At 37.6% G+C, this 23,865-nt stretch overlaps 1 protein-coding gene and 1 pseudogene across 1 annotated transcript; one reads left to right on the top strand and one right to left on the bottom strand.

Moving 5' to 3' along the window:
- Nucleotides 1-2,961: 2,961 nt before the first annotated feature.
- LOC130024988 (uncharacterized) lies at nucleotides 2,962-3,056 on the bottom strand (annotated as a pseudogene).
- A 10,872-nt stretch (nucleotides 3,057-13,928) lies between these two features.
- On the top strand, nucleotides 13,929-16,336 carry LOC130024642 (olfactory receptor 6C2-like). The gene is made up of 3 exons (XM_056115341.1): nucleotides 13,929-14,844; nucleotides 15,039-15,064; nucleotides 16,253-16,336. The coding sequence occupies exons 1-3, from the start codon at nucleotides 13,929-13,931 to the stop codon at nucleotides 16,334-16,336; spliced, it is 1,026 nt and encodes a 341-aa protein (XP_055971316.1).
- The last annotated feature ends 7,529 nt before the right edge of the window (nucleotides 16,337-23,865 follow it).

The following is a 23,865-nucleotide window of genomic DNA, read 5'->3' as shown; positions in this document are numbered from 1 at the left end:
TGGCACCAGATTATGGAAAGGTAGAAAAGAAATGAAAAATAAGGGAAGGAATGAAAAATAAGGGGAGAAGACATAGATAAGAAACAATTTGTACAGAGCTCAAGGGGACTCAGATACATGTATGGCATTAAAGAATGATACAATACGATATACAAACCACATAGTCAACAACACTGAAATCTCAAGATCCTAATTTTAATAACCAGATATAGAAGGTGCCTGTCAAGATTGAAGTCTGGGACTGGAAGGGTCAAGTAGGAAAGGGAATCTGGGAATACTGGTGGACGAAGTTGACAGTGGTAGTAGGATCAGTGATGGGACATTCAATTTCAAAATCCCACCTAAGAGTAACCTTTTAATTTGTAGTGCTTTAATAAAATAAAGTTGGAAGAATAGCTAAATAAATATTGAAGTACATCTTGCAGAAATTTTCTATTGAGATTCACTGGTTTATTGTGCAATTAACAATGATTTCGTGGAGAATGGTGCCGCCAGCAGGTCAATCTAGATAACCCAAAATTGCTGCTGTGCCTCTGTCCAGACCCCAACAACTTGGGGTCAAGTTTACCAAGAAGGTAAATGGCCAAAAGTTAGGTATATGGGAGCCACAAACCACCTCCAGCTCATCTATATAATTGGAGTCAAGGCCTCTCTGGTTCCTGATCAAACTGCTTAACCGCCATGATCCCAGAGACTTGGGAACAAATCTCGAATGCAGCGGTTTTTGGCAGAAATGCATCCGGCTCCTGCAGTAGGTTTCCAGTCCCGGGCCACCCCAGGTTGGAATAGGTTTCGTGGGTTGGCCTATTCTCTCTGGTGGCTCAGTGGTCGCTATTCTCCAGAGACCATTGGACAGTCAGGTTTGGGCCCGCAGTGATGAGACACACCGAGCCTCATGGGATGGGGGTGGAGCTGGCCCTTTCCTCCTCTCCCCAAGGAGACCCTGAGTCACTGCCCACGAACGGGCTCTCTGGCTCCTGATCAAGCTGCTTAATGGCCATGATCCCAGACACTTGGGAACAAATCTTGGAACCCAGCAGGTTTTGACAGAAATCTCTCCAGATTTAATTGTTAAAATTTCAGAATTCCAAAATTGTGTGGCCACTACTGTGGCTGCCCAACATCATATGTTATTCATAATTAGCAATAGAAAACAAATTGTCTATGGTTGCCTTTTTGGCAGGTCTGAGTTTTGGGGTAAAATCCCAAATAATAATGGTAGGTCTGGGGTTGAAATATTGAATGAAATCAAAGTAGAGAGAGTGATGTGGAAATGATCTGCCCCACAGGTAGGAGGAGGGTGTGGGATGGGGTGTATACTGGGGGTTTTGGTGGTAGAAAATAGGCACTGGTGAAGGGACAGGTGTTTCATCATTGTATGACTGAGACTTAAACCCGAAAGCTTTGTAACTGTTCTCATGGTGATTCAATAAATAAAATTATAAAAAAGATAAAAAAAAGTAAGGTGGAGTTCATGCCTAATTTAATAAGCCCAATCAATGGCTGAATGAATAGCAATACTCCTAAAAATACATTAAAAATTATAAATTTAAAAATAATGATTTCGTATGCACACAATTTCAACATTGCCTCCATCATTGGTGTATCTTCTACCACTCCCACCACTCAAAAACCCCTCCTTCAAACAACATCCAAATTCAACTGTGTGGATCAGGTCTCCCAGTATGTTTCTTTTAACCTTTGCTGCTACATTGCTGTCTATGCTGTTATCCACATTGTAGGATAATATTGGTTTATCCTTTCTGCCTTGCCACAGGGAGCTTAGGTTTATTGGGTTACACCCAAGAAGGAGAAGAATGTAGAGAAAGAATATAGAGGAGAGAAATGTAGGAACAGGATCTGGGGAAGAAGAATCAGGAAGGATCAAGGGGAATGGCAGAGAAAGAAAAGAGATTCGGGGAAGCAGAGGAAAATGAAAAAGAGATTGGAATAAAATGCAGTTGATACCAACAAGCCCGGCCCTTTTTTCCTCCTTTGTCTGCCCATGGCATTGGCCATCCTGGGTGGGGAAGCTGCCCGAGACCACCGAATGCAGGTGAAGAGAGAGAGCTGAAGACTTCTTATTCTTTTAATGAATACACATGAAATATCTGAAAGAGCATTCTGTATCTATCCCTATCATTCTGAATGACTTCACTAAGCAAGATATCCTCTAGTTCCATCATCCTGCTGTAAATTGCATGTTTTTCTTTCCTTTGAGCTGCATAATATTCCATTCTTAATTCATTCATCTATAATTGAGTATTTTGGTTGTTTCCATATTTTGGCTATTCAACTAAGTTCAAGGATGACCATAAGTGTGCATATATCCTTTCAAATACATGGATTTTGTATTTCAGGTCATTTTGTTAACTTGGAACAATTTTTTACGGAATCATTGTGAGATAGAATTATAAACTTAGAAAATTTCATGATTATGTTTCAGTCATACAATGATCGAGTACCCATCCCTCCACCAGTGTGCATTCTCCATCATCAATGTAACCCTCCTGCCACCCCCATTCTTTCCCACCCCCTACCCCTGTGGCAGGCACATTCCCTCTTACTCCATTTCTCCTCATGGGTATTATGGTTTGCAATAACAATATGGTACCATGTGGCCATCATGATTGGTCCACAGTCTACTTTCAGCACACATGTCCTATCCCAAACAATCACTCCAGCCATCATTTACTTAGTGGTCCCTTATCTGTCAGGACTACCTTTTCCCTCAGCATGTGAGGCCGGCTTCTAAGCCATGGTGCGATCTTCTTAGTCCTTATCTCTACTGTCCTTAGTTTTTAGTCTCCTATAATGTTATTTAATATTCCACAAATCAGTGCAGTCAGTCTATGTCTGTTCCTCCCTTTCTTTCTAATTTCACTTAGCATGATACTTTCCATGTCATCTACTTATATGCAAATTTCATGATTTCATCTTTTCAGACAGCTGCATGGTATTAAAAATATGGAACGCTTCACAGATTTGGGCAGGGGCCATGCTAGTCTTCACTTGTATTGTTCTAATCTTAGTACATGTGCTGCCAAAGCAAGCACTATATCTTAGTTTTAGCAGGCAAAAAAAAAAAACATTAATTGCAATACAACAACGAATGACTACATCTCTCCACCAATAACCACATGTTCCCTTCCACCCCCAAACTGCCTCATTAATAAACACACCTTGAAGAGTATTTATTGCAACATATATTCCATACTTATTGTAGTTTAGTATCTAGTGGCTTAATAATATACAGATATCTTGACTGTACATATTGTGGCTAAGTTCCTTCAGATAACCCTTTCTAGCTTTTCTTATATGCATTTCAATTCCTGTAATCTAGAAGCTGCATTACTATGCAAATAAGGATATATTAAAGAAATAAAATACTTCTTCAAGTCCTAGAAGCTTACTGTATAATAAGGTATAACTGACCCACCTATCATCCCTGTACCATCTGGTCACTTAAGCAACTTTGGTACAGCCAAGATGTCCCAAGCTCTGTGACTATGTGGAACCTTGTTTAATGAGCATTGCATCCACAGACCTTGTATTGAACCACCAGCCTGATTGGCCAAGAATCTCTGGTGGGTCCCACTGAGCATCCTGAGCATCCTGAGCCCTGCTTGAACTCCCCACTACCCGATTCTACTACATTCAAAGTTGGATTTATGTGAAGTCCAAAAACATTATATACCTACAATTCAACTTAGCAAAGGAGGTGGAAGACTTACATGTGGAAAACTTAAAATCACTATTGGAAGAAATAGAAGACTACGGCAGAAATTGCTTAAATATTTCATGTTCATAGTTTGGAGAATATGCATTTTCAAAATTACTATCTTATTATTATCAGAAATGGCGCTGGAGCGATAGCACAGCTATAGGACATTTGCCTTGCACGCAGCCAACATGGCCGATCTGAGTTCGATTCCTCCGCCCCTCTCGGAGAGCCTGGCAAGCTACCGAGAGTATCTCGCCCGCACGGCAGAGCCTGGCAAGCTCCTCGTGATGTATTCAATATGCCAAACACAGTAGCAACAAAGTCTCCAATGGAGACGTTACTGGGCCCGCTCGAGCAAATCGATGATCAATGGGAGGGCCTTTACTTCACTTACTATACTATTATCAGAAATAATGCAATAAACAAGAAATTACTGAGACCATAATTTAAGGACTTTAACTTCAAAGAAAAGCTATTTTTCCTCTTATGTTTTTGTTCCTCCTTGTTTGAGTTCACATGTGAATGTGCTCAGGGGTCACTCCCAGATCAGTGCTCAGTGGTCAATTCTTAAACTGCCTAGAGATGATATGGACTGCCAGGAGTCTGGCGCAGGACAATGAATCAGGGCAATCACTTTATCTGCTGTACTATCTCTACTGTCCCACCAAATTTATATGTATTTGCATTGAAAATTGTAACTAAGTTTCATGGTTACAGTGGGTATCACTTTTGTGTATATGTATATTTTTGTGTACTAAAATCAGAATGTGTTCTGTTTGCACTTGGGTATATGAGTTTAAGAGATTCCCTAAATAGGGGTTGTCAACAGATAACTGTTAAACCTTTGTTAAATATCTAGGAGAGTTATTATTTCTTGTCCCCAAAGGTAAAGTTCCCTATGACACCTCTGGTAAGACTCTGCCAGTTTTCCATTCTGTTAATTTCATTAGTCATGTGTGAAATTTAGTCACAAGGGCCACTCATTTTTACATAAAGTGAATTATATAACATAAGACACTGTGGTAATAAAACATTTATCCAAATCTATTCTTTAAAATTCTATCTTTGGGCTAGAGCGCATACAGCAGGTAGGGTGCATGTCTTGCATGCCAGGTTCGCTGTCCAGTACCAACTGGAGTGATCCCTGGTTGAGGAGCCAGGTAAATCCTGCGAACTGCTAGTTGTTCCACCCATAAAAAAAAAAAAAAACCTCTATCTTTGTCTAGAGCAATTAGATTGTATCTGTAACTGTATCTTTTAAAAGCCATCTTCTATTTTTCAGACTGTTAAAGAAAAAATTTTGTTTTAGTGCTGAGTTACCAAAAATCAGTTCCTAGATTGAAAGTGAATCAGGCTCTTCAAGAATGACTTTATTGCACGAGGAACTGAAAATGTTTAATATTCCATAAATGGGGTGGTAACAAGGAGAGACACTTAGAAATATGTTGGAAATATCATGATTATGTGTTCAACTGAGGCCTTATTATTTTCCATTCTATTCGTAAGTATAGTACAATTTTGTAATGTTAGTATATATCTTTTTACATTCTAGTTTTGGGTATGAGATAAATATATTATGCATCTTTTTAAAAGCAATAACAAGCTAGATATTTCCAGAAAAGACAATGAGTTTTGTTATTTTGTTCTAGACAATTGTAATACAAACTAATCACACTTAAAAATAATTTTGACATGCATTATGCACTGTAGCACTGTAGCACTGCCCTCCTGTTGTTCATTGATTTGCTCGAGCGGGCACCAGTAACATCTCACAACAAATTGTGAGACTTGTTGTTACTGTTTTTGGCATATTGAATACATCACGGGGAGCTTGCCAGGCTATGCTGTGCAGGTGAAGTACTCCTGGTAGCTTGCCAGGCTCTCTGAGAATAAAAGTTAGAAAAATAAGATAAAATATATACAGTGACAGAAGTTATCACAGGGGAAGTCAGAGATGATTTTGAGTCTCTCATGCTAAAGTGAGTGAATTATAACAGTTTTGATGAGAATTAGGAATTTAAAGAGAAAAACCAGTAATTCAAGAAATAAGTTATTGAAAATTGAAAATGTTTTGACTATATTCAGGGGCATTCACCAGAGTTGTACAAATGACACCTAAAAATTACTTAGGCATCAGTCACTAATATGCATTAATACAGAAAGTTAGAACAAATAAAAGTTATTAAGGTGACTTGTCTTCTGTTTTTCTATAAATCGTTTAACAGTTTATTCACTAATGCATAGTGAATAAATGTGCATTATGAAAGTTCATATATTTCCTTTTTAACTTTTCCTTTTCTAGATGATCAGGTGAAGTACCTTTTCACATGAGTTTAAATTGGCCTTTAGAATAAAAAAAGATCCTGAATCCTTTGAAGTAAAATTCTTCATAATGTAATCTCCAAATATTTATATACCACAGTAAACCTATATCACCTTTAGAACCAAAATAACAGCATTGTTGTAATTTGGTTCATCAATTTAATTAAATGGAAATGCACTTAAAAGAAAATATGCATAGTTTAATTTATTTTATCAAAATTAATTCTTCTGACTATCACCAATGATAAGCACAGAATGTGAGGTGGATCAGTCATTTTGAATCTAGGATATGGGGTTGATGTTCAAATGACACTCTCAAAGTCCTGACAGATGAAAAATATTCTCATCTGCTTTAGAACATTCTACAGATTAAGAATTTGAAGATTTTGCGATTTCCAGAGAGTTATTGTCCTATCTAGATGAAATTATTGTTGTTATCACATATTTATTAGCTTACTAATTATAGACTTATTTTAATTTATAGAAAATCATGACTGTCATCTGTCATTAATAAGAAAGGGAAAAATAAAACCTGAATAATCTAGGGACTGATAAAAGATGCATTTAGAATTCTTATCGGTATAACCTAGAGTAAATATTTAGAAACCACAGTTGAGTTAGATAATACTATTCTTAGAGTTGAATTTTGTTACCGAGGAGGAAAATAATTTACTTGAGGTTTTTGCTAACTATTGGAAATATTTTCCCATATCATTTATTACATAACAATTCTTGAGAAGAAAATTGGAAATATAATGCTTTATACTGAAAATAGACCACTTGCGAGCTTGTTTGGAGGTTCTAGCAGCAAGTGCAGCTACTTGTAAACCCTCAACCAAAGACTGAAAATAGCACAGTCTCTATTCTGGGAAGGTCGTGCTTTTCAATGGAGCATGCAGCTTCAGGAGGGATGCACATGGCGCAGTGAGGGAGGAAGGGGACACCCGCCTTGCCAGCCAGATAATCCGAATCAACCCTGGCGATCAATGGGGTGACAGATATCGCAGCCAGATAGCCCTAACATCAGCACAACGGGTAGGGCATTTGCCTTGCACACTGCAGAACTGGGTTCGATTCCTCCGCCCCTCTTAGAGAGCCCCGCAAGCTACCAAGAGTATCTCTCTCACATGGCAAAGCCTGGCAAGCTACCCGTGATGTATTTGATATGCCCAAAACAGCAACAAGTCTCACAATTAGTTGTGAGTTGTTACTGGTGCCCGCTCGAGTGAACTCATGAACAATTGAAGGACAGTGCTACAGTGCTATACTGAAAATAGTACAGCCTTTAGTCTTAATTAGTTAACTACTAAAAGATATATATAATCATCAAAATTCACCTGCTATATGATTAACACAGGAAATGAAACACACTGGTCACAGAGGATTTTGTTTGATGTGAAAATGTACGAACATAAGATTCCGAGTAAAGCAAATAGCAAATAATATGGGCAAAGAGAATAATACCATAGATATTAAGTGTCAAAATTTTAACTCCCTGGACCAGAAAGATAGTACAGAGGGTAGGGAGCTTGCCTTGCAAATGGCTAGCCTGAATTTGATCCTCACATCTCATGATGCTCCCAAGCCCTGCCCAGGGTGATCCCTGAGCTCAGAACCAAGGATGGTCAGGAGTCAGTTCTAAGAACTTCCAGGTGGGGCCCCCAAACAAACAAAAACAAACAAACAAAAAAGATTTTACTTTTCTAAATATATAGACATTCTGCATGTAATATTGCAATCAATACTCCTAAATTGATAAATCATTTGAAACTTTTTCTAAAGCAATGTAGAAAATTTTATAGGTATGCTATACTGCCATTTATAGTTCCTCTTTTATCTGATTTTCCATTGTGGTTGTGTCATTGAAGGCTCCTCTCAGGCAAGAGCTTGGAAGAGTTCTCCAATGTTTTCCTAAATGCATTTTATAGAAATAGATTTGTTATTAAGGTCTTTAATTACATTGTGAGTTGAACTTCTGAATAGCATGAGATAGAGTTCTACATTCATTTATTTTACATATGGGTAACCAGATTTCCCAGCATCATTTGTTGAAGTGGTTCTCTTTGCCCCATCTCATACACTATTTTGTTGTAAATGGCTTTTAGACATTTGAGAGTTTACATCTACATTCTCAATTAACTAAATGTGATTTCTGAAGAGTCATGGTTAAGCTTTAAATCTGGGAATATAATGCTACCATCTTCTCAGAACTATTTTGACTATTTAAGGAGTTTTATGATTCCTTTGGAATTTTAGAAATGCTTTTCTATGTCATTACATAACATTTTGGAACCATTAATGGATATCACGTTGCAACCTTAAATTGCCTTGAAGGAGGTGCTTGGTTGAATGACGCTGGTCCTTCAGATCTATCGCAGGGTTGTTCTCATTTCATTTTGTTCTGCTCTTTCTCACAGAAATGAATAGTTAACACTCAAAGGTTTTTCAGCTTCTTTGTTAGGTTGACTGCTGGATATGTGACAGTTTTTGACTTCTCTGACTATATTAAGCTTGTTAAAAACACTTGACAGAATGGAAACATAGAAACTTATGTAAAGATCATAAAGACAATATACAAACAAACTCAGACCCAGCACCCTTAAATGGTAAAATCTATAATACCTTTTTATCTCAGTAACGAGTCAAATATATTCACATTTTCTACTCATATTCAACATCATATTGAAAGTCCTAATTAATGCAATTAGGCAAGAGAGAATTTTCATGAATCAAAATTGGCAAAAAGCAAATCCATTAGTACTTCCAGATGATATAATGTTGTACAAAGAAAAGCCTCAAGCCCTTAATAAAAATACCACTAAAAATTATGAACTGGTACAGTTTTGTTTAGCAGACAGAACAATGAAGACAAATTTTTTGTATTACTATGTGTATACTTTGTTGTAAAAGATTAAGAAATTTTAAAATCTATTTCCTTTAAGTATTTTTATAGACTATCTTTGAAAAGATTTTACTTTACTAATATTTTATATAGTAAATGTTTTTCATTCATGTAAATTGTTATTTTACTCTAGATTTATTAATTGAACTTTCACGGTCATGGTCCTCCCATTGTTCATCGATTTGCTCGAGCCGGGCCCAGTAACATCTCCATTGGAGACTTTGTTGTTACTGTGTTTGGCATATCGAATACATCACGGGTAGCTTGCCAGGCTCTGCCGTGCGGGCGAGATACTCTCAGTAGCTTGCGGAGCTCTCCGAGAGGGGTGGAGGAATCAAACTCGGGTCGGCCATGTTGGCTGCGTGCAAGGCAAACGCCCTACTGCTGTACTATCGCTCCAGTCCTAATTGAACTTTACTAATATTTAATTCATCATTCATAAATATGAACTCATTCATAAATATATTCTACTTATATGAAATCTGTAATTTTAAATTACAAGTATAACATTTTAGAAATATAATTTTATAGCACTTATTTAGTTACTAAACTACTGTATCATATGGTCAATTTATTTTTAGTTTGTTCAGATATTTTCTATTGTCTTTCATGGAGACTCAGTATTGTTTATATTCCTTCCAACCTACTGAGTTGAAGTTTTCTTTCTCCCTACCTTCGGCAGGAAACCTGTGTCTGGTTAGTTTCATGCTAGACATTCTCACAGGTTCGAGGTGATATTTTATCAACGTTTTGATTTTTGTTAGTTAGAATGAGCTGAATTTTTTATATTCCTGATAGCCATCTCTGCGTCTTCTTTTCTGCTGAGTTCTTTCTCTTATGTTTTCACAGCCAGAATTAATATTTAGTTTTGTGAATTTATTAGGTATCCATGAAACAAGCAGATTGTCAAATATATGTCATCTGTAATATTTTCTCCCAGTCAGTATGATGTCAAAAAACTTTCTCTAATACAAAAATGTCTTGCTTCTTTACATATTGTTAGGTTTTGCTCCTAAAACTACACTAATATAAATATAATCCCTTTCTAAATAAGAGAGTAGTCATCATATTTCTTTGCCCTTGCACAAAATAGTGGTAAAATTATAAAATTTCAAAACCATGTGCTGTAAAGGAAAAGATGAGACAGATCAATGTCATCCTAAAGTGGCTTTATAAGTGGATTTATAAGGTCCACAATGAGTGATTAGCTGTCCATAATCAAACCTCTCTAAATACATTCTTCTTCACTCTTCTAACCTTTAAAGTAATCAAGAATATGGAGAAAGAGAATATCAAGCAGGGTACTTCCTTTGCACATGGCTTACCAAGGTTTAAACCCAGCATCATATGGTCACTCATCAGGAGTGATCCCTAAGTGCACACCCAGAACTAAGACCTAAGCACTGCTGGGTGTGGCATAAAAAAACAAAAATAAATAAAGTGATCGATGATCGATTATCAAATAATCGACTACACTGTTATGCAATGCTGAAAGACAAAAAGCTTGTACAAAATAGGCGTTTTTCTTTTTGAGTATTTTTATTTTTTTCTTATGAATAAATCTTATTGTTTGATCAGAATTACGAGGATATAAATTGTGAATTGCAGTTATAATTTACAACTGAAGGAAGACATTTATATAATCTGTTAGATAATAGTACAATGTACCTCTTAGGAATATATAAGATATATGTAAAATGAGAGAATAATCAAGCATATGAAAGTTTCTACTAGTTTTTTACACAGCATTTAGTCATGTTGTTTTAGCAGGTCTCCAGAAAAAATCTCAGTTATCATTGTCACTGTCCTCCTGTTGTTCATCTATCTGCTCAAACGAGCACCAGCAATGTCTCCATTGTGACACTTGTTACTGTGTTGGCATATCGAATACCTCACAGGTATTGCCAGGATTGCCGTGTTGGTGAGATACTCTAGGTAGCTTGTTGGGCTCTCTAAGAGGGGCGGAGAAATCGAAACTGTGTTGTAAGGCAAACACCCTACCTGCACTGCTATCACCAAATCTTCAAGCTCAAGTGTTGTATAAAATAAGGAATCTAAAATTATTGGCTATTAACATATTCTTCTATATCTATAAAATTAATTGAATCTGTCCTGTTACGCTGCATAACAAGTGTAAATAAATTATTTGTTTTACAGTACAATATTAACATATCACATCCACCACCAGTATCCTTCCTCTAAATACTAATTTATTTGAATACATAATCTAGGGTTTTATTTTCTCTACTGTGAGATAAACTATGTGCTGCTTTCAGTATTGGGAAAGTTATAAATGTTCCCCATAGCCTGCAAACTGAATAAATTCTCCATCAATTTCCAGATGACTGAAAACTTTGAAAGACTTTCTCCTTTCTGCTGGAGGTAGGGATTATGTTAGTATACAATTTAAAATATTTAAAGTAAAACTTCAGGTTCCATTTAAATTAATTCATATTTCTGTGAAATTATTTGTTTCTATTTGTTGATGATGATGATCCCAAAGAAGAAAAGGAAACCCATGAAGGAAAAGTCATAAACAGAAAAAAACTTAAGAATGAGGATCTAATGCATGTGAAAGGTCTAGAGTGTTTGTAAAATGTAGAGGACAATATCAACTTCAAGAAAAAGATAAAATAAAATCGCTAGCTTTCATTTGAACCATAAAGATTTTAATGAGATAAAAATAGGAATTATAGGGGACTTCACTGGCAGCACTCTGGAAGCCTAACTATCACCCCCTGTTATGGGCAGCTTGGTTTTGTGGACCTGATGGTTCAAATTGGAACCAAGAGTTCTCACCCAGTGAATCTTTGTATTGCTTTGGTTTATCTAGAAGTTGTGTCATAGAACTGGATACGTAATCTGGAAATTTGAAGTTTTGTAGAAAATTTTGGATTTATTTTAATTGAATTTAGAACATGGTTATTATCACTGTATCATTGTAATCCTGTTGTTCACCTATTTTCTCGAGCGGGCACGAGTAACGTCTCCTCCATCCTAGCCCTGAGATTTTAGCAAGTGCGAGATTGGAGGCTCTTTCAGGGTCAGGGGAATGAGACCCAGCATTGTTACTGGGTTTTGGCATACCGAATATGCCACGGGAAGTTTGCCAGACTTTGCCGTGCCGGCAGGATACTCTTGGTAGCCTGTCAGTTTCTCCAAGAGTAAATACTAGATAATAAGATTTCCGGCCGCATGCTTCCGGGAGCTGGGTTTCATAGTCTCTGGGTCTTGGCTGTTGATGGCATAACACGGAGCTGGGGGCAGTTGGTGGTTGTAACACCTACCTACTAGAAGATGGGGGATCTGGGTGGAGGAGGCCCAGTCCTGATCTGAGTAGAATTGGAGATCCTAGCCCTGGGTCCCGCATGCCTAGGTTCCTCTGCCAATGCCTTCATGCATGAGGCTTGTCCAAACGTGTGGAGAGTTGTCTTAAGCATAACTGTTGCCGGTTTGGGAGGTCTTCGACTGCCCGGGCTCTGCTCATCGCGGGGAGGGAAACTCAATCCACACCTCTCCAAGGGGCCCCGGTGAGGACAGCCAGGCACGGGGGCAGGAGAACATGGTTAATATACAGTTAATAATAATATCAATGATTCAATTAAGAAAAGAATAAAAATGTTTTATCTAGAAAAGAGACTAAATCAACCAAAAGAGAGCATGATATACAGTCTCATTAACTTTTTATTGTAAATAATCAGTATTTTATCCAACCATGCATCACATATTCTAATCTCTATTTTATGTAACAGAAATAAAATGATCGCTAGTGAAAATAAGGCAAGGGATAATCATTGCAGTGACCCACAGAAATATGTAAAGAGAAGATTATGACATGTAAATGTATATATATGTTAATTATAATAAAATAGTTTTCAATTGCTGTAAATTATGGAATAAAAAGTGTGATAACTATCCCAGGAGTTATAAATTTTCCACAAAACTTCAGGTAGTTGAATAAAAATAAAAGCTAGATTTTGATTTATAGAGGAGGGAAAATATTTTAATGTTTTTTATGTCATTATACTTATGCAATATATGCTGTGAATAAGTCTATTCTAAAGATTAGATAAGAAGGTAAAGCAAGTTTTGATAATGATGAAAAATATCCCGTGGAGCTTGGATTGCATTGTTGAATTAACCTAAAAATGACTGTTGCTTAAAAACCATAGGTATTGACTTGAAATGACTTTCTTTTTTAACAATATTTGTTTTAGAATTAAAATAATCTGTTTTCTTATCATATATTAGAAAAAGCATCTAAACGACTGTGATGTCAATGTTTGGGTGTTACTTTTAAACTCTCGACCTTGGGTCTGGAAAGATAAAACAGGGTTTAAAGTCCATTTCTTACTGGGTGACCCATGTTCAATCCCCAACACCAGATACAGTGCCCAGAGCAGAGCCTGAAAGAATTCCTGTGTTCAAAGCCAGAACTCCAGAAATTCAGCAGCTTTGCCCCAATATTCTCCATTGCAAAATTTAAGGAAATTCTTTTCTTTTTCTTCTTCTTTTATTTTATTTATTCATTTATATCTTTTTGCTTTGGACCATACCTAGCCAAGTTAGACTGGGCATTCTTTCAGCACCCTTTAACTGGCAAAATTAGATTACTCCTGGCAAAATCCAGGGTGCCACATGCAGTATTGGGGATGTAACCTGGGTTTTCAATATATAAGGCAAAAGCATACCTGCAATACTGTTTCTGTAGTCCATTAAAAGATATTCTCATCATATATGCAAAGGTGTACATTTATCCATATTTTATATTTGATTTCATGTGAAATATCTGTCTTCATTTAAGTTTTCCTTATGATAATTAAAATCAGGGTCTCAAATGAATAGAATAACTTTAAAATATCGAAAAGTACGTAGGATTTGGAATACAAATAATAAACTAATTAATTGATATTTCTGAGCAAACCTTTCACTCATCTCTCTCCATTGTATGCACAGATCAAGAAGGCTTAGAAGCCAGAAATGAGAAATCACACAGCAATAACCACATTCATCCTCCTGGGATTGACAGATGACCCACAGCTGCAGATTCTGCTTTTTATATTTCTACTTATCACCTACATGTTGAGTGCTGTTGGAAACCTGACCATCATCATTCTCACCTTTGTGGATGCCCACCTTAAAACTGCCATGTACTATTTTTTGCAAAACTTTTCCTTCTTAGAAATCTCATTCACATCTAGCTGTATCCCGAGATTCTTGTACAGTTTAGCAACAGGAGATAGAACCATTACCTATAACTCTTGTATATGTCAGGTATTTTTCACAGACCTATTTGCAATAGTAGAATTTTTTCTTCTGGCAACTATGTCCTATGATCGTTACGTAGCCATCTGCAAACCCCTTCATTACATGACTATCATGAATCCTTTGGTCTGCAAAAAACTTATCTCTGGCTGTTGGATAATTACACTGTTGCTCATAATACCACCACTTGGCTATGCGCTGACACTCGAATTCTGTGACTCTAAAATTGATCACTTTGTCTGTGATTCTAATCCTCTCCTGAAGATATCATGTTTTGATACAGAAATCATAGAGAAGACGGTTCTTTTCTGTGCTTCATTTATCCTGTTAGTGACTCTCACATTTGTGGTTTGGTCCTATGGAAGTATCCTTCACACGATTCTTGGGTTCCGCTCTGCTCAGCAAAAGAAAAAGGCATTTTCTACCTGTTCCTCCCACTTGATTGTGGTTTCCATCACATATGGCAGTTGTATCTTCATCTATGTTAAACCTTCTGCAAAAGATGAAACAGCTATTAATAAGGGAGTATTTGTATTAGTTACTTCCATCTCTCCCATGTTAAACCCATTTATTTATACTCTGAGAAACAAACAAGTGAAAAATGCCTTGAATGACTTTCTAAAACAACTACTATTCTTGGGGTCACAAAGATTTCACAGGGGTTAAGGAACTTGCTTTGTGTATAGCTGATCAGGTTTATCCCAGGAGCACAGCTGAGAGTGATTTCTAAAAAACAGATCAAGCTTTAAACCCTGAGCACCTTCTGGTATGCCTACTTATAACAAACAAACAAACAAACAAATAAACAAAAAATACCAAAAACGAACTGCTCTAAAGAAATTAAGATCATGGTAATTAAACATGCAGCAAACCCAAACCTTATGTATTATAGTCCCTTTGTAATCTTTGTACAATTTACCCAATGGTGATCAAGTCACTCTTCTCCATATAGGCTGGCTTCTCTGATTAAAATGAAAAAGATTCTAACTTCAAATTATTTTATGAATCAACAATACTAACTCCATATATTGATTGGCAATATGTCTATGTAAATGATTTTTATGTCTAGTCCATATGTATTTGTTATCTCCTTTTGCATGCATAAATAGTAAATAAAAGATAACTTATGAATGTTTATAATTACATGAATGTGAACAAAATTTAACTATCAAAAATGATTTAGAAATATGATCATATTTCTATGATCTTTATCAAAAATTTTTGCTTTGTAGGGATCTTTTATTAACATGACCATGAACTAACCACGTTTTTTAGAAGGAGTGTTTGTTAACATGCTCTCTAAGAAAAAAAATTTCCTATTTTACTTTTTTTTCTGTGGGGATGCTATAATGTAATCAGTGATTTTATCTCAAATTCCTATTTACAGCTTTTCTTAATTTTTTGTTATTTTATTTCTTTTTTCATGCAACTCAAGCAGTTGTCACAGTGTCATGCTGTACTCCTAATGGTACTGCACAGGGAGATGTAGGCCTCATTCAGTAAGGAAACTTTCCAGGTGTCAGATTCTGAGTCAAGATAGAACATCTTTTTCAGCCATTGTGTGTCTGTCGTCTGAGTGTCATATTTTTGTGTTGTCGCTTGTCCTGTCTTTAGTGAGTCTTTTTGTCTTTGGCCCTATAATTCACCATCTAATCATGAGTCAGAACCAGTTGACCCCACTTTCCCTTGTGACTGACCATTTGAGCGATTTCAGATCCAGGGGCAGCAACCTCTGGTAGAGGTGAAAAAATAAAAACTGAAAACTCTTTGTGCAGAAAGGCCAGTCTTCAAGAGTAGCTGGCTAGGAGAAGGTACTTTTGATCTCAGGATGATTCTGAAAGTTAAAGATAAAGTTTTCTTTATAGGACTGGGAGGACACCCCAGCCGGATACCTTATATCCTGGTCTGGCAGGAATTGGTTGAGAGACCCCTCTGCCTGGTTTGAAAGCCCTCTTACATAGAAATAGTCAAGGAATTGTTTTAAGTGACAAGAGCAGATATTTAAAAGGTGCTGTTAAAAGTGCCCTAACAAACCTCAGGGTGACCCTAGAGGCATGCTGGCTCAAGAAAGGACTGGACATGTCTGTGCCGCAGAAAATGAGGAAGCTGGAGATATGCAATGACTGACTCAGCCTGGGCACTGCCCTCAGTGTCCAAGAATGGAGGGTGTGATCTCACCCAGCTTTAAAGAAGGAATGAGGTGGACTCCTGACTCCCAGGACACTCCTACAGAGGGCGAGAGGCCTGAGACCACAACCAGTTCAACCTGAAGGCTCTACTTCTATTTCATCATGGGACCTAGTCTTCACATCTTATCGCCAAGCCTGGGGTAGCCCTGACATGAGTTAAAGCTTTAAATGCTGTCACTGGTGTGTCTCCTGCTCTGTCTTTGACCAGCCTCCAGGACTCTTCAGTAAATAACGGGGTACCCCACATGAAGTCAATCTTGCTGTGTTTGTGCAAAAAATGAGCCAGGTTTGTTAAGCCATCTGAAAAATTTAAAATGAAGGAGGAGAGAAAACCATGTTTCTGTAACTTGCTTTTTATAAGAATCAGATTCTAGTTATACAAATGTGATTCAGTAAGTAAGCTGCCTCGTCTTAAACTCAATGTTGTGCACGCTGTCACCAGTCTGGCCAGAAAAGGGGAAGCCAGTGCTTCACCCAGGCGGACCTCAGCTCAAAGTGCAGGATATTTCCTCTAAGACTCTTTATCTTAAGAGAAAGAATGGGAATTGGAGCAAGGTTTCCAAAGGGAAGTTGAAAATTGCTGATCCCTGGAATAATGCAGTAAAATAAGAAAGGTAGCTTGAGATATTACCCCTTGTGCAGGCAGGGTCAGTGTCATCAGGAGGCAACTCCAGAAGATGGAATGTCACCATTTTCCCTTTAAAGATAAAGGTGGTGAAATCTCTAGGGGAGTATGATGCAGGTAGATAGATTAAATCCCCTTCCCCCTGAAAATCCCTTCCAATTGCCCTGTTGTAAGTGTGAATGCCCTTGATGGAAGAACTCTGCTCCCTTTGAAATTCTTTTGGGTTGACTGGCACTACTCTAACTTAGCCTTGAAAAAGGAAGTGTAGGCCAGAATGTTTCTCTTCTCCAATCAATACTGGCCCTACAGGTATCATTGCCCAACTCTATGTGGGGCTTGAAGTACACCGCCAGAGTGAAGGGGAGCTAGTAACTCCTCATCCATACGCATTGGGAGATCTTGTCTGGGGAAGGTAACATAAGACTGCTGCCCACAAAACTTGGTGGAAAGGTACACCGTGATCCTGACCACACCAATTGCTCTGAAGATGGATGGAATCAAAACCTGGGTCCACGCTTCCCACTTAAAAGCTTCCTCCCCTCTTGGAGACAGAATGGCATGGACCAGTGGTGTATCTGGACAATGTAAAGGAACCAAGGGAGGAGCACAGGTTCTGCATGTTCTTAGTGACACCTTCTGAGCAGGCTCCTTACGTGCCCCAGTTTGGGCACTCGGTACTTTTTGGTACTGAGACCGGTAGAATTAACCTTGATCTGTGCCAGTTATGGTCCAAGCTGGGACATGTGTTTGTTCAGGGACCTACCGAACCTATTGCAACCAAAACTATAGAGTGGCCTCCCAGCAATTATATCACAGGTCACATAGAAGAGTCACTATACTGGGGACCAACAATACTTGGCCCCCTTGCACGTGACCCCTTGCTTGTCCCCTTCCTATTTTACTAATTTGAATGTTCCTGGATTGTGTTTAATAGAAAGATTAAACACATTAATCCCACATGGAACCCTAGGGCTCCTGCTTTTGCTCCTGACCATGGGCCACTACATCCTGAACAAGCTAGTGGTTTTTTTGTTAAGGGCAGGCAGCTTGTGGTCACAGACAGCAATACACTGGATTGGTCATGAATTCACAGTCCAGTTAAGCATGAAAGAGTATCATTTCACTTGAAGGCAAAAAAAGAAGGGGGGAATGGAAGATGAAACTAACCCCATGACAGGCAGCAGAAATGAGAAAAATCAGGTAGGCCTCAGGTTGAGTTCCTGTAACTGAAATGGTTTCAGTTTCCCAGCAATGAAACAATGTGTGACTAGCCAACCTGAACCCACCTGGGAAGTTCCTGGGCCCAGTAAGAGGGCTCAATCAATCACAATGCCCCAGAAATTCTTTTGTTAACCCTAAAGAATGAGTACCTTACTTAATCATAAACTGTTACTGAAAACTATTGTTTAACTGCTGCCTGACCACTGTTGCCTGACTACTGTTGCCAAAAAGCTTGCTTAACTTTGAAACCTATATAAGCTGCTTGTGATTTGGAAAGCGTCCTTGTCAAGACTCCACTGTGTTGCATGAGACTTGGACCCTAGCTCGAGATAGTAATAAAGTTCCTTTGCTTTTGCATTATCGTGGACTTGGACTCTTCGCAACTGGGGTTCTGAAACGTGGACTTAATAGTACATTCCTGAGTGCAGTTCAAATTGAAACAAAAAATAAAATAGCAGACATACTAGTTTTGATTATCTCAATAATTGCCTTAATTTACATGGTGCAAGATAATAGATTTCAAAGGCTCTGATGCTTAATTTTAATGATGTATTTGTATTTTGTTCCAGAAGGTATCAAACAAGATGATAGGTACAAGTTTAGTTGGTAGTAAAAATACACTTGGTTTAGATTATTTTTTAATAATCGAATAATAATATGTAAAATAAAAGATAAAAAGATAAAGGCCCTCCCGTTGATCGTCGATTTGCTCGAGCAAATCGACGATATGTAAAATATTAATTGGAAAACAATGACATTGTTAATGACTTTATCTTACACTTCCTTTTATTGATCTCTAATTTTTTTAAATTTTATTTAATTTTTATTAGTGAAACACCATGAGGTGTTTCTACAAGTCACAGTTGTAGACTTACAAACATTCGTACTTAGGTTTAAGTTATGCAATGATTGAATACCCATCCCTCCAACAGTGACCATTCTCCACCACCAATGATCCCATTAGCCTTCCCACCCCACTCCCACCCCATCCCACCCACTTCGCCCCACCTCTGTGGCAGGGCATTTCTTTTTGCTCTCCCTTTCCTTTAGGGTGTTGTGGTTTGCAATAGAGGGCATTGAGTGTTCATTGTGTTCGGCCTATAGTCTACTTTCAGCACATATCTCCCATTCCAAGAAAATCCTCCAAACACCCTTTACTTGGTGTTCCCTTCTCTATATGAGCTGCCTTTTCTCCCAGCATGTGTTACCGGCTTCCAAGCCAGGGAGCAAACCTCCTGGTAATTACTTCAACTATACTTGCTTGTTCATCTCCCATCCTGTTACTTTATTTTCCAATGATGAGTGCAATCTATCTATGTCTGTCTCTCTCTTTCTGACTCATTTAACATAACATGATACTTTCCAAATTGATCCACCTATATGCAAATTTTGTTACATCATCTTTTCTAACAGGTGCATAGCATTCCATTGTGTAGATATACCAAAGTTTCTTTAACCAGTCATCTGTTCTCAGGCACTCGGGTTTTTCCAGATTTTGGCTGTTGTAAACAATTCAGCAATGAATATACAAGTTCAGATGTCATTTCGACTATACTTTTTTGCCTTTCCAGGATATATTCCCAGGAGTGGTATTGCTGGGTCAAATGGGAGCTCAATTTCTAATTTTTTAGAACCGTCCATATTGTTTTCCAAACCGTCCATATTGTTTTCCGATATTGTTTTCCAAAACTGAACCAGTTGGCATTCCCTCCAGCAGTGAAGGAGAGTCCCTTTCTCCCCACATCCATGCCAATACCAGTTGCTTTTCTTCTTTTGGATGTGGGCCAGTCTCTGTGGTGTGAGATGATATCTCATTGTTGTTTTGATATGTGTTTCCGTGATGATTAATGACATAGAGCATTTTCTCATGTGTCTTTTTGCCATTCGGATTTCTTCATTGAGAAAGTTTCTGTTCATTTCATCACTCCATTTTTGGATGGAGTTGGATGTTTTCTTCTTGTGGAGTTCAACCAATGCCTTGCATATCCTTGATATCAACCCCTTGCTGGATGTGTATTCGGTGAATATCCTTTCCCATTCTGTAGACTGTCTTTGTATTTTGGTCACTGTCTCTTTGGAGGTGCAGAAGCTTCTTAGTTTAAGATAGTCCCATTTTTTTTTATCTCTGGTTTCACTTGCTTGGCCAGTGGTGTGTCATTTTTGAAGATACTGTTAGCTTCAGTGCCATGAAGGGATTTTCCAACCTTGACTTCAATGTATTCTGGTCTGATGTTGAGATCGTTAATCCATTTGGATCTGACTTTGTTCATGATGTTAGGTCCATGTCTAAGCCCATTTTTTGCAGGTGGTTGTCCAGTTATGACAGCAACATTTGTTAAAGAGGCTTTCCTTGCTCCACTTCACATTTCTTGCTCCCTTGTCAATGACTAAATGTTCATATATCTGGAGTTGTGTGTAAGGATATCCCACCCTGTTCAATTAGTCTGTGGCACTGCCCTTATTCCAGTACCATGCTGTTTTCATTGTTACTTCTTTATAGTAGAGTTTGAAGTTAGGAAGGGTGATGCCTCCCATCTTCTATTTACCAAGAATTGCTTTGGCTATTCGTGGGGGTTTGTTGTTCCATATGAATTTCAAGGGTACCTGCTCCATTTCTTTGAAAACTGTCATGGGAATTCTTATAGGGATTGCACTTAATCTGTATAATGCTTTGGGGAGTATTGCCATTTTGACAATGTTAATTCTCCCAATACATGAGCAAAGGATATGTTTCCATTTCCTGATGTCCTCTTTTATTTCTTGGTGTAGTGTTTTGTAGTTTTCTTTGTACAGGTCCTTTACCTCCTTAGTCAAGCTGATTCTGATTCTGAAGTACTTGATTTTCTGGGGTATGTTTGTGAATGGGATTGCTTTTTTTATGTCTTTTTTTCTTCTGTCTCATTATTTGCGTATAGAAAAGCCATGTACTTTATTTATTTAAGACAATAATTGCCTTAATTTGCATTGTGCAAGATAATGGATTTCAATGGCACTGATGCTTAATTTTAATGATGAATCTGTATTTTGTTCCAGAAAGTATTAAACAAGAGGATAGGTACTAGTTTGGTTGGTAGTAAGAATACATTTGGGTTAGATTAACTTTTTAATAATTGAATAATAATATGTAAAATATTAATTGGAAAACCATGAATTGGTTAATGACTTTATCTCATATTCCCTTTTATTGATCTCTAATTACTTGCTTCTGAAATTTTTCCAACACATAATTATATCTTTGCAGGTTATTTAAAATGTATGCAATTCTAGTTTATGTAGTTAAAACTACAAAATATCTGTCTTCAACTCCAATATATTAATTTTCTAATATTTCCACAGTTTTTATTGCAAAATAATAATATGTATTACCATTTTTTAAATTGGTAATAGAAGTGCAAAAAACTCCCTTCATACCAGAGTCAACATATTTTTAAGAGTGATAACATAACTCCTAATTATATACTTTCAGTGGGGAATTATTACTTTTGTAATTTTCTTGATTCCATGCACAAAGGATCCCATTGGGAATGATAAAAAACAAGACAAAAGAAAAACTTCTGAGAATAAGTGCAGTTAATGAGATAAATGATCAAATGATTATTTACTTACAAATTCACTATATTTTAATTCAATGTAATTTATATCTAATGTGTTATGTCTAAGACATATCTCATGTCTAATATTTAATGTCTAAGAGAACTAAATCATTAAAAATATGTGAGAGCAATCCTTTTTTTGAAGACCCCTCCCATAATCTGCTAAACTGTCTGCATTTCTTTGTCTTTTCTCTAATAAAGTTTTTTCCAAAAATATTGTATATATGTATAATATATTTTTATATATTTACTATATTGAGCTCTGATGACATAGTAGAGGTATTAGGTTCTTGCCTTGCATATGGCCAATCCACATTAGTTCCCCAGTACCCCATATGAACACTGAGTCCAGTGTATGCTCTACCAAAGGCGGGTGAGGCTCAATAATAATTTTGAAAAGTTGATATGAGGTTCATGAATTTAGCTCATAGAGTGCAGCACATGACTTTCATGCTTCAAGACATTTGGTATTATCATTGTAACCTGATAACTGCTAGATGTAAACACAGTATTGTATTGTCAAAAATCCACTTCCAAGACACTTATAACTAAAAGAAAGAGTCAACTATGGACGGTGAAATATTTGTTTTATTATTAAACTTAATAGTATAATGTGACATAAAATCTATAATGTTTTAAATTATTTAATTCACCAACAAAGAAGTGGAAAATCAACTATTTTATGTTCAGAAATGAGCTAATAAATTTGGTGTCATATTGTGTCAGGGTCTCATTTCCCTGACCCTGAAAGTGCCTCCAAAGCGGCACAATTGGGAAGGATGAGTAAAGAGAGGCTGCTAAAATCTCAGAGATAGGATGAATGGAGATGTTACTGGACCTGCTCTAGCAAATCAATGATGGACAGGATGACAGTGACACGGTGATTGTGTCAGCACATAAAATCCGACTAAATAGGAAAAATCTTAAAAGTTACACTATGAGGGGCCCAGAGTACAGTTGGTAGGACACTTGCCTTGCAAGGGTCAACACAAGTTCTATCCCCAGCATCCTATATAGTACTCCAAGTAGTCCCAGGAGTGATTCCTGAGTGCAAAGACAGGAGTCACCCCTGAGCAACAATGTGTGTGACTCCTCCCCACCCCAAAAAAGATAAAAAGCAACACTTTGCAATAGAATAGGTATGACTATCTTTTGGGAGTTGTATCTGTAAGAGTATCCCGCCTGCCTGAGCAAATCGATTAACAATGGGAGGACAATGCTACAGGGCTACAGCCCTTTCATTCCTACTTTTAAGGTTGGTTTTGAGTCTCTGAAGTTCCTGAGCTGTTGTGTATACATGCAATCATTTTTTGTTTCTTCAAGTCTGGGTGAGAGTTGGGCCATATAAAGCATTCTTGGTCAGGCATTCATTTCATTGATTTTTTTCACTATGTCTGACCACTGTCTTCAAGCTCAGACAGTTTCCTCTGTGAATCTAAGAGGTGCTCCATTGTATTTCATACAGGAGGACTGAAAGGGCTGTAGCCCTGTAGCACTGTCCTCCCATTGTTAATCGATTTGCTCAGGCAGGCACCAGTAATGTCTCCATTGTGAGACTTGTTGTTACTGTTTTTGGCATATTGAATATGTCACGGAGAGCTTGCTGTGCCGGCGGGATACTCTCGGTAGCTTTCTGGGCTCTCCGAGAGGGCCCAGAGGAATCAAACCTGGGTCTGCTCCAGTAGGGCATGTGCAAGGCAAATGCCCTACCGGCTATGCTAGCGCTCCAGCCCTAATGTAAGATAAAACTACAAAATAAACAATCCTCTAAAAAACGATAACATAAAACCCATGACAATAAACTCTCAATGTCAATAGACTAAATGCACCAATTAAGAAACAATTAAGTGGCGTAACTGGAGCAATATCACAGCAGGTAGGGCATTTGTCTTGCATATGGCCAACCCAGGTTGGATTCCCAGCATCCCATATGGTCCCCCAAGCAAAGCCAGGAGTAATTCGTGAGTGCAAAGCCAGGAATAAATCCCTGTGAATCGCTGGGTGTGACACAAAATAACTTAAAA

This window comes from Sorex fumeus, unplaced genomic scaffold (assembly GCF_029834395.1).
Source record: "Sorex fumeus unplaced genomic scaffold, SorFum_2.1 ptg000029l, whole genome shotgun sequence".
Lineage (NCBI taxonomy): Eukaryota > Metazoa > Chordata > Mammalia > Eulipotyphla > Soricidae > Sorex > Sorex fumeus.
This window is presented reverse-complemented; position numbering and strand designations above follow the sequence as displayed.

Coding starts and splice junctions, on each gene's coding strand:
- LOC130024642 (XM_056115341.1), top strand. CDS start 13,929: ATGAGAAATCACACAGCAATAACCACATTCATCCTCCTGGGATTGACA. Junction 14,845..15,038: donor TGACTTTCTAAAACAACTAC/TATTCTTGGGGT, acceptor TACCAAAAACGA/ACTGCTCTAAAGAAATTAAG. Junction 15,065..16,252: donor CTAAAGAAATTAAGATCATG/GTAATTAAACAT, acceptor AACAAACCTCAG/GGTGACCCTAGAGGCATGCT.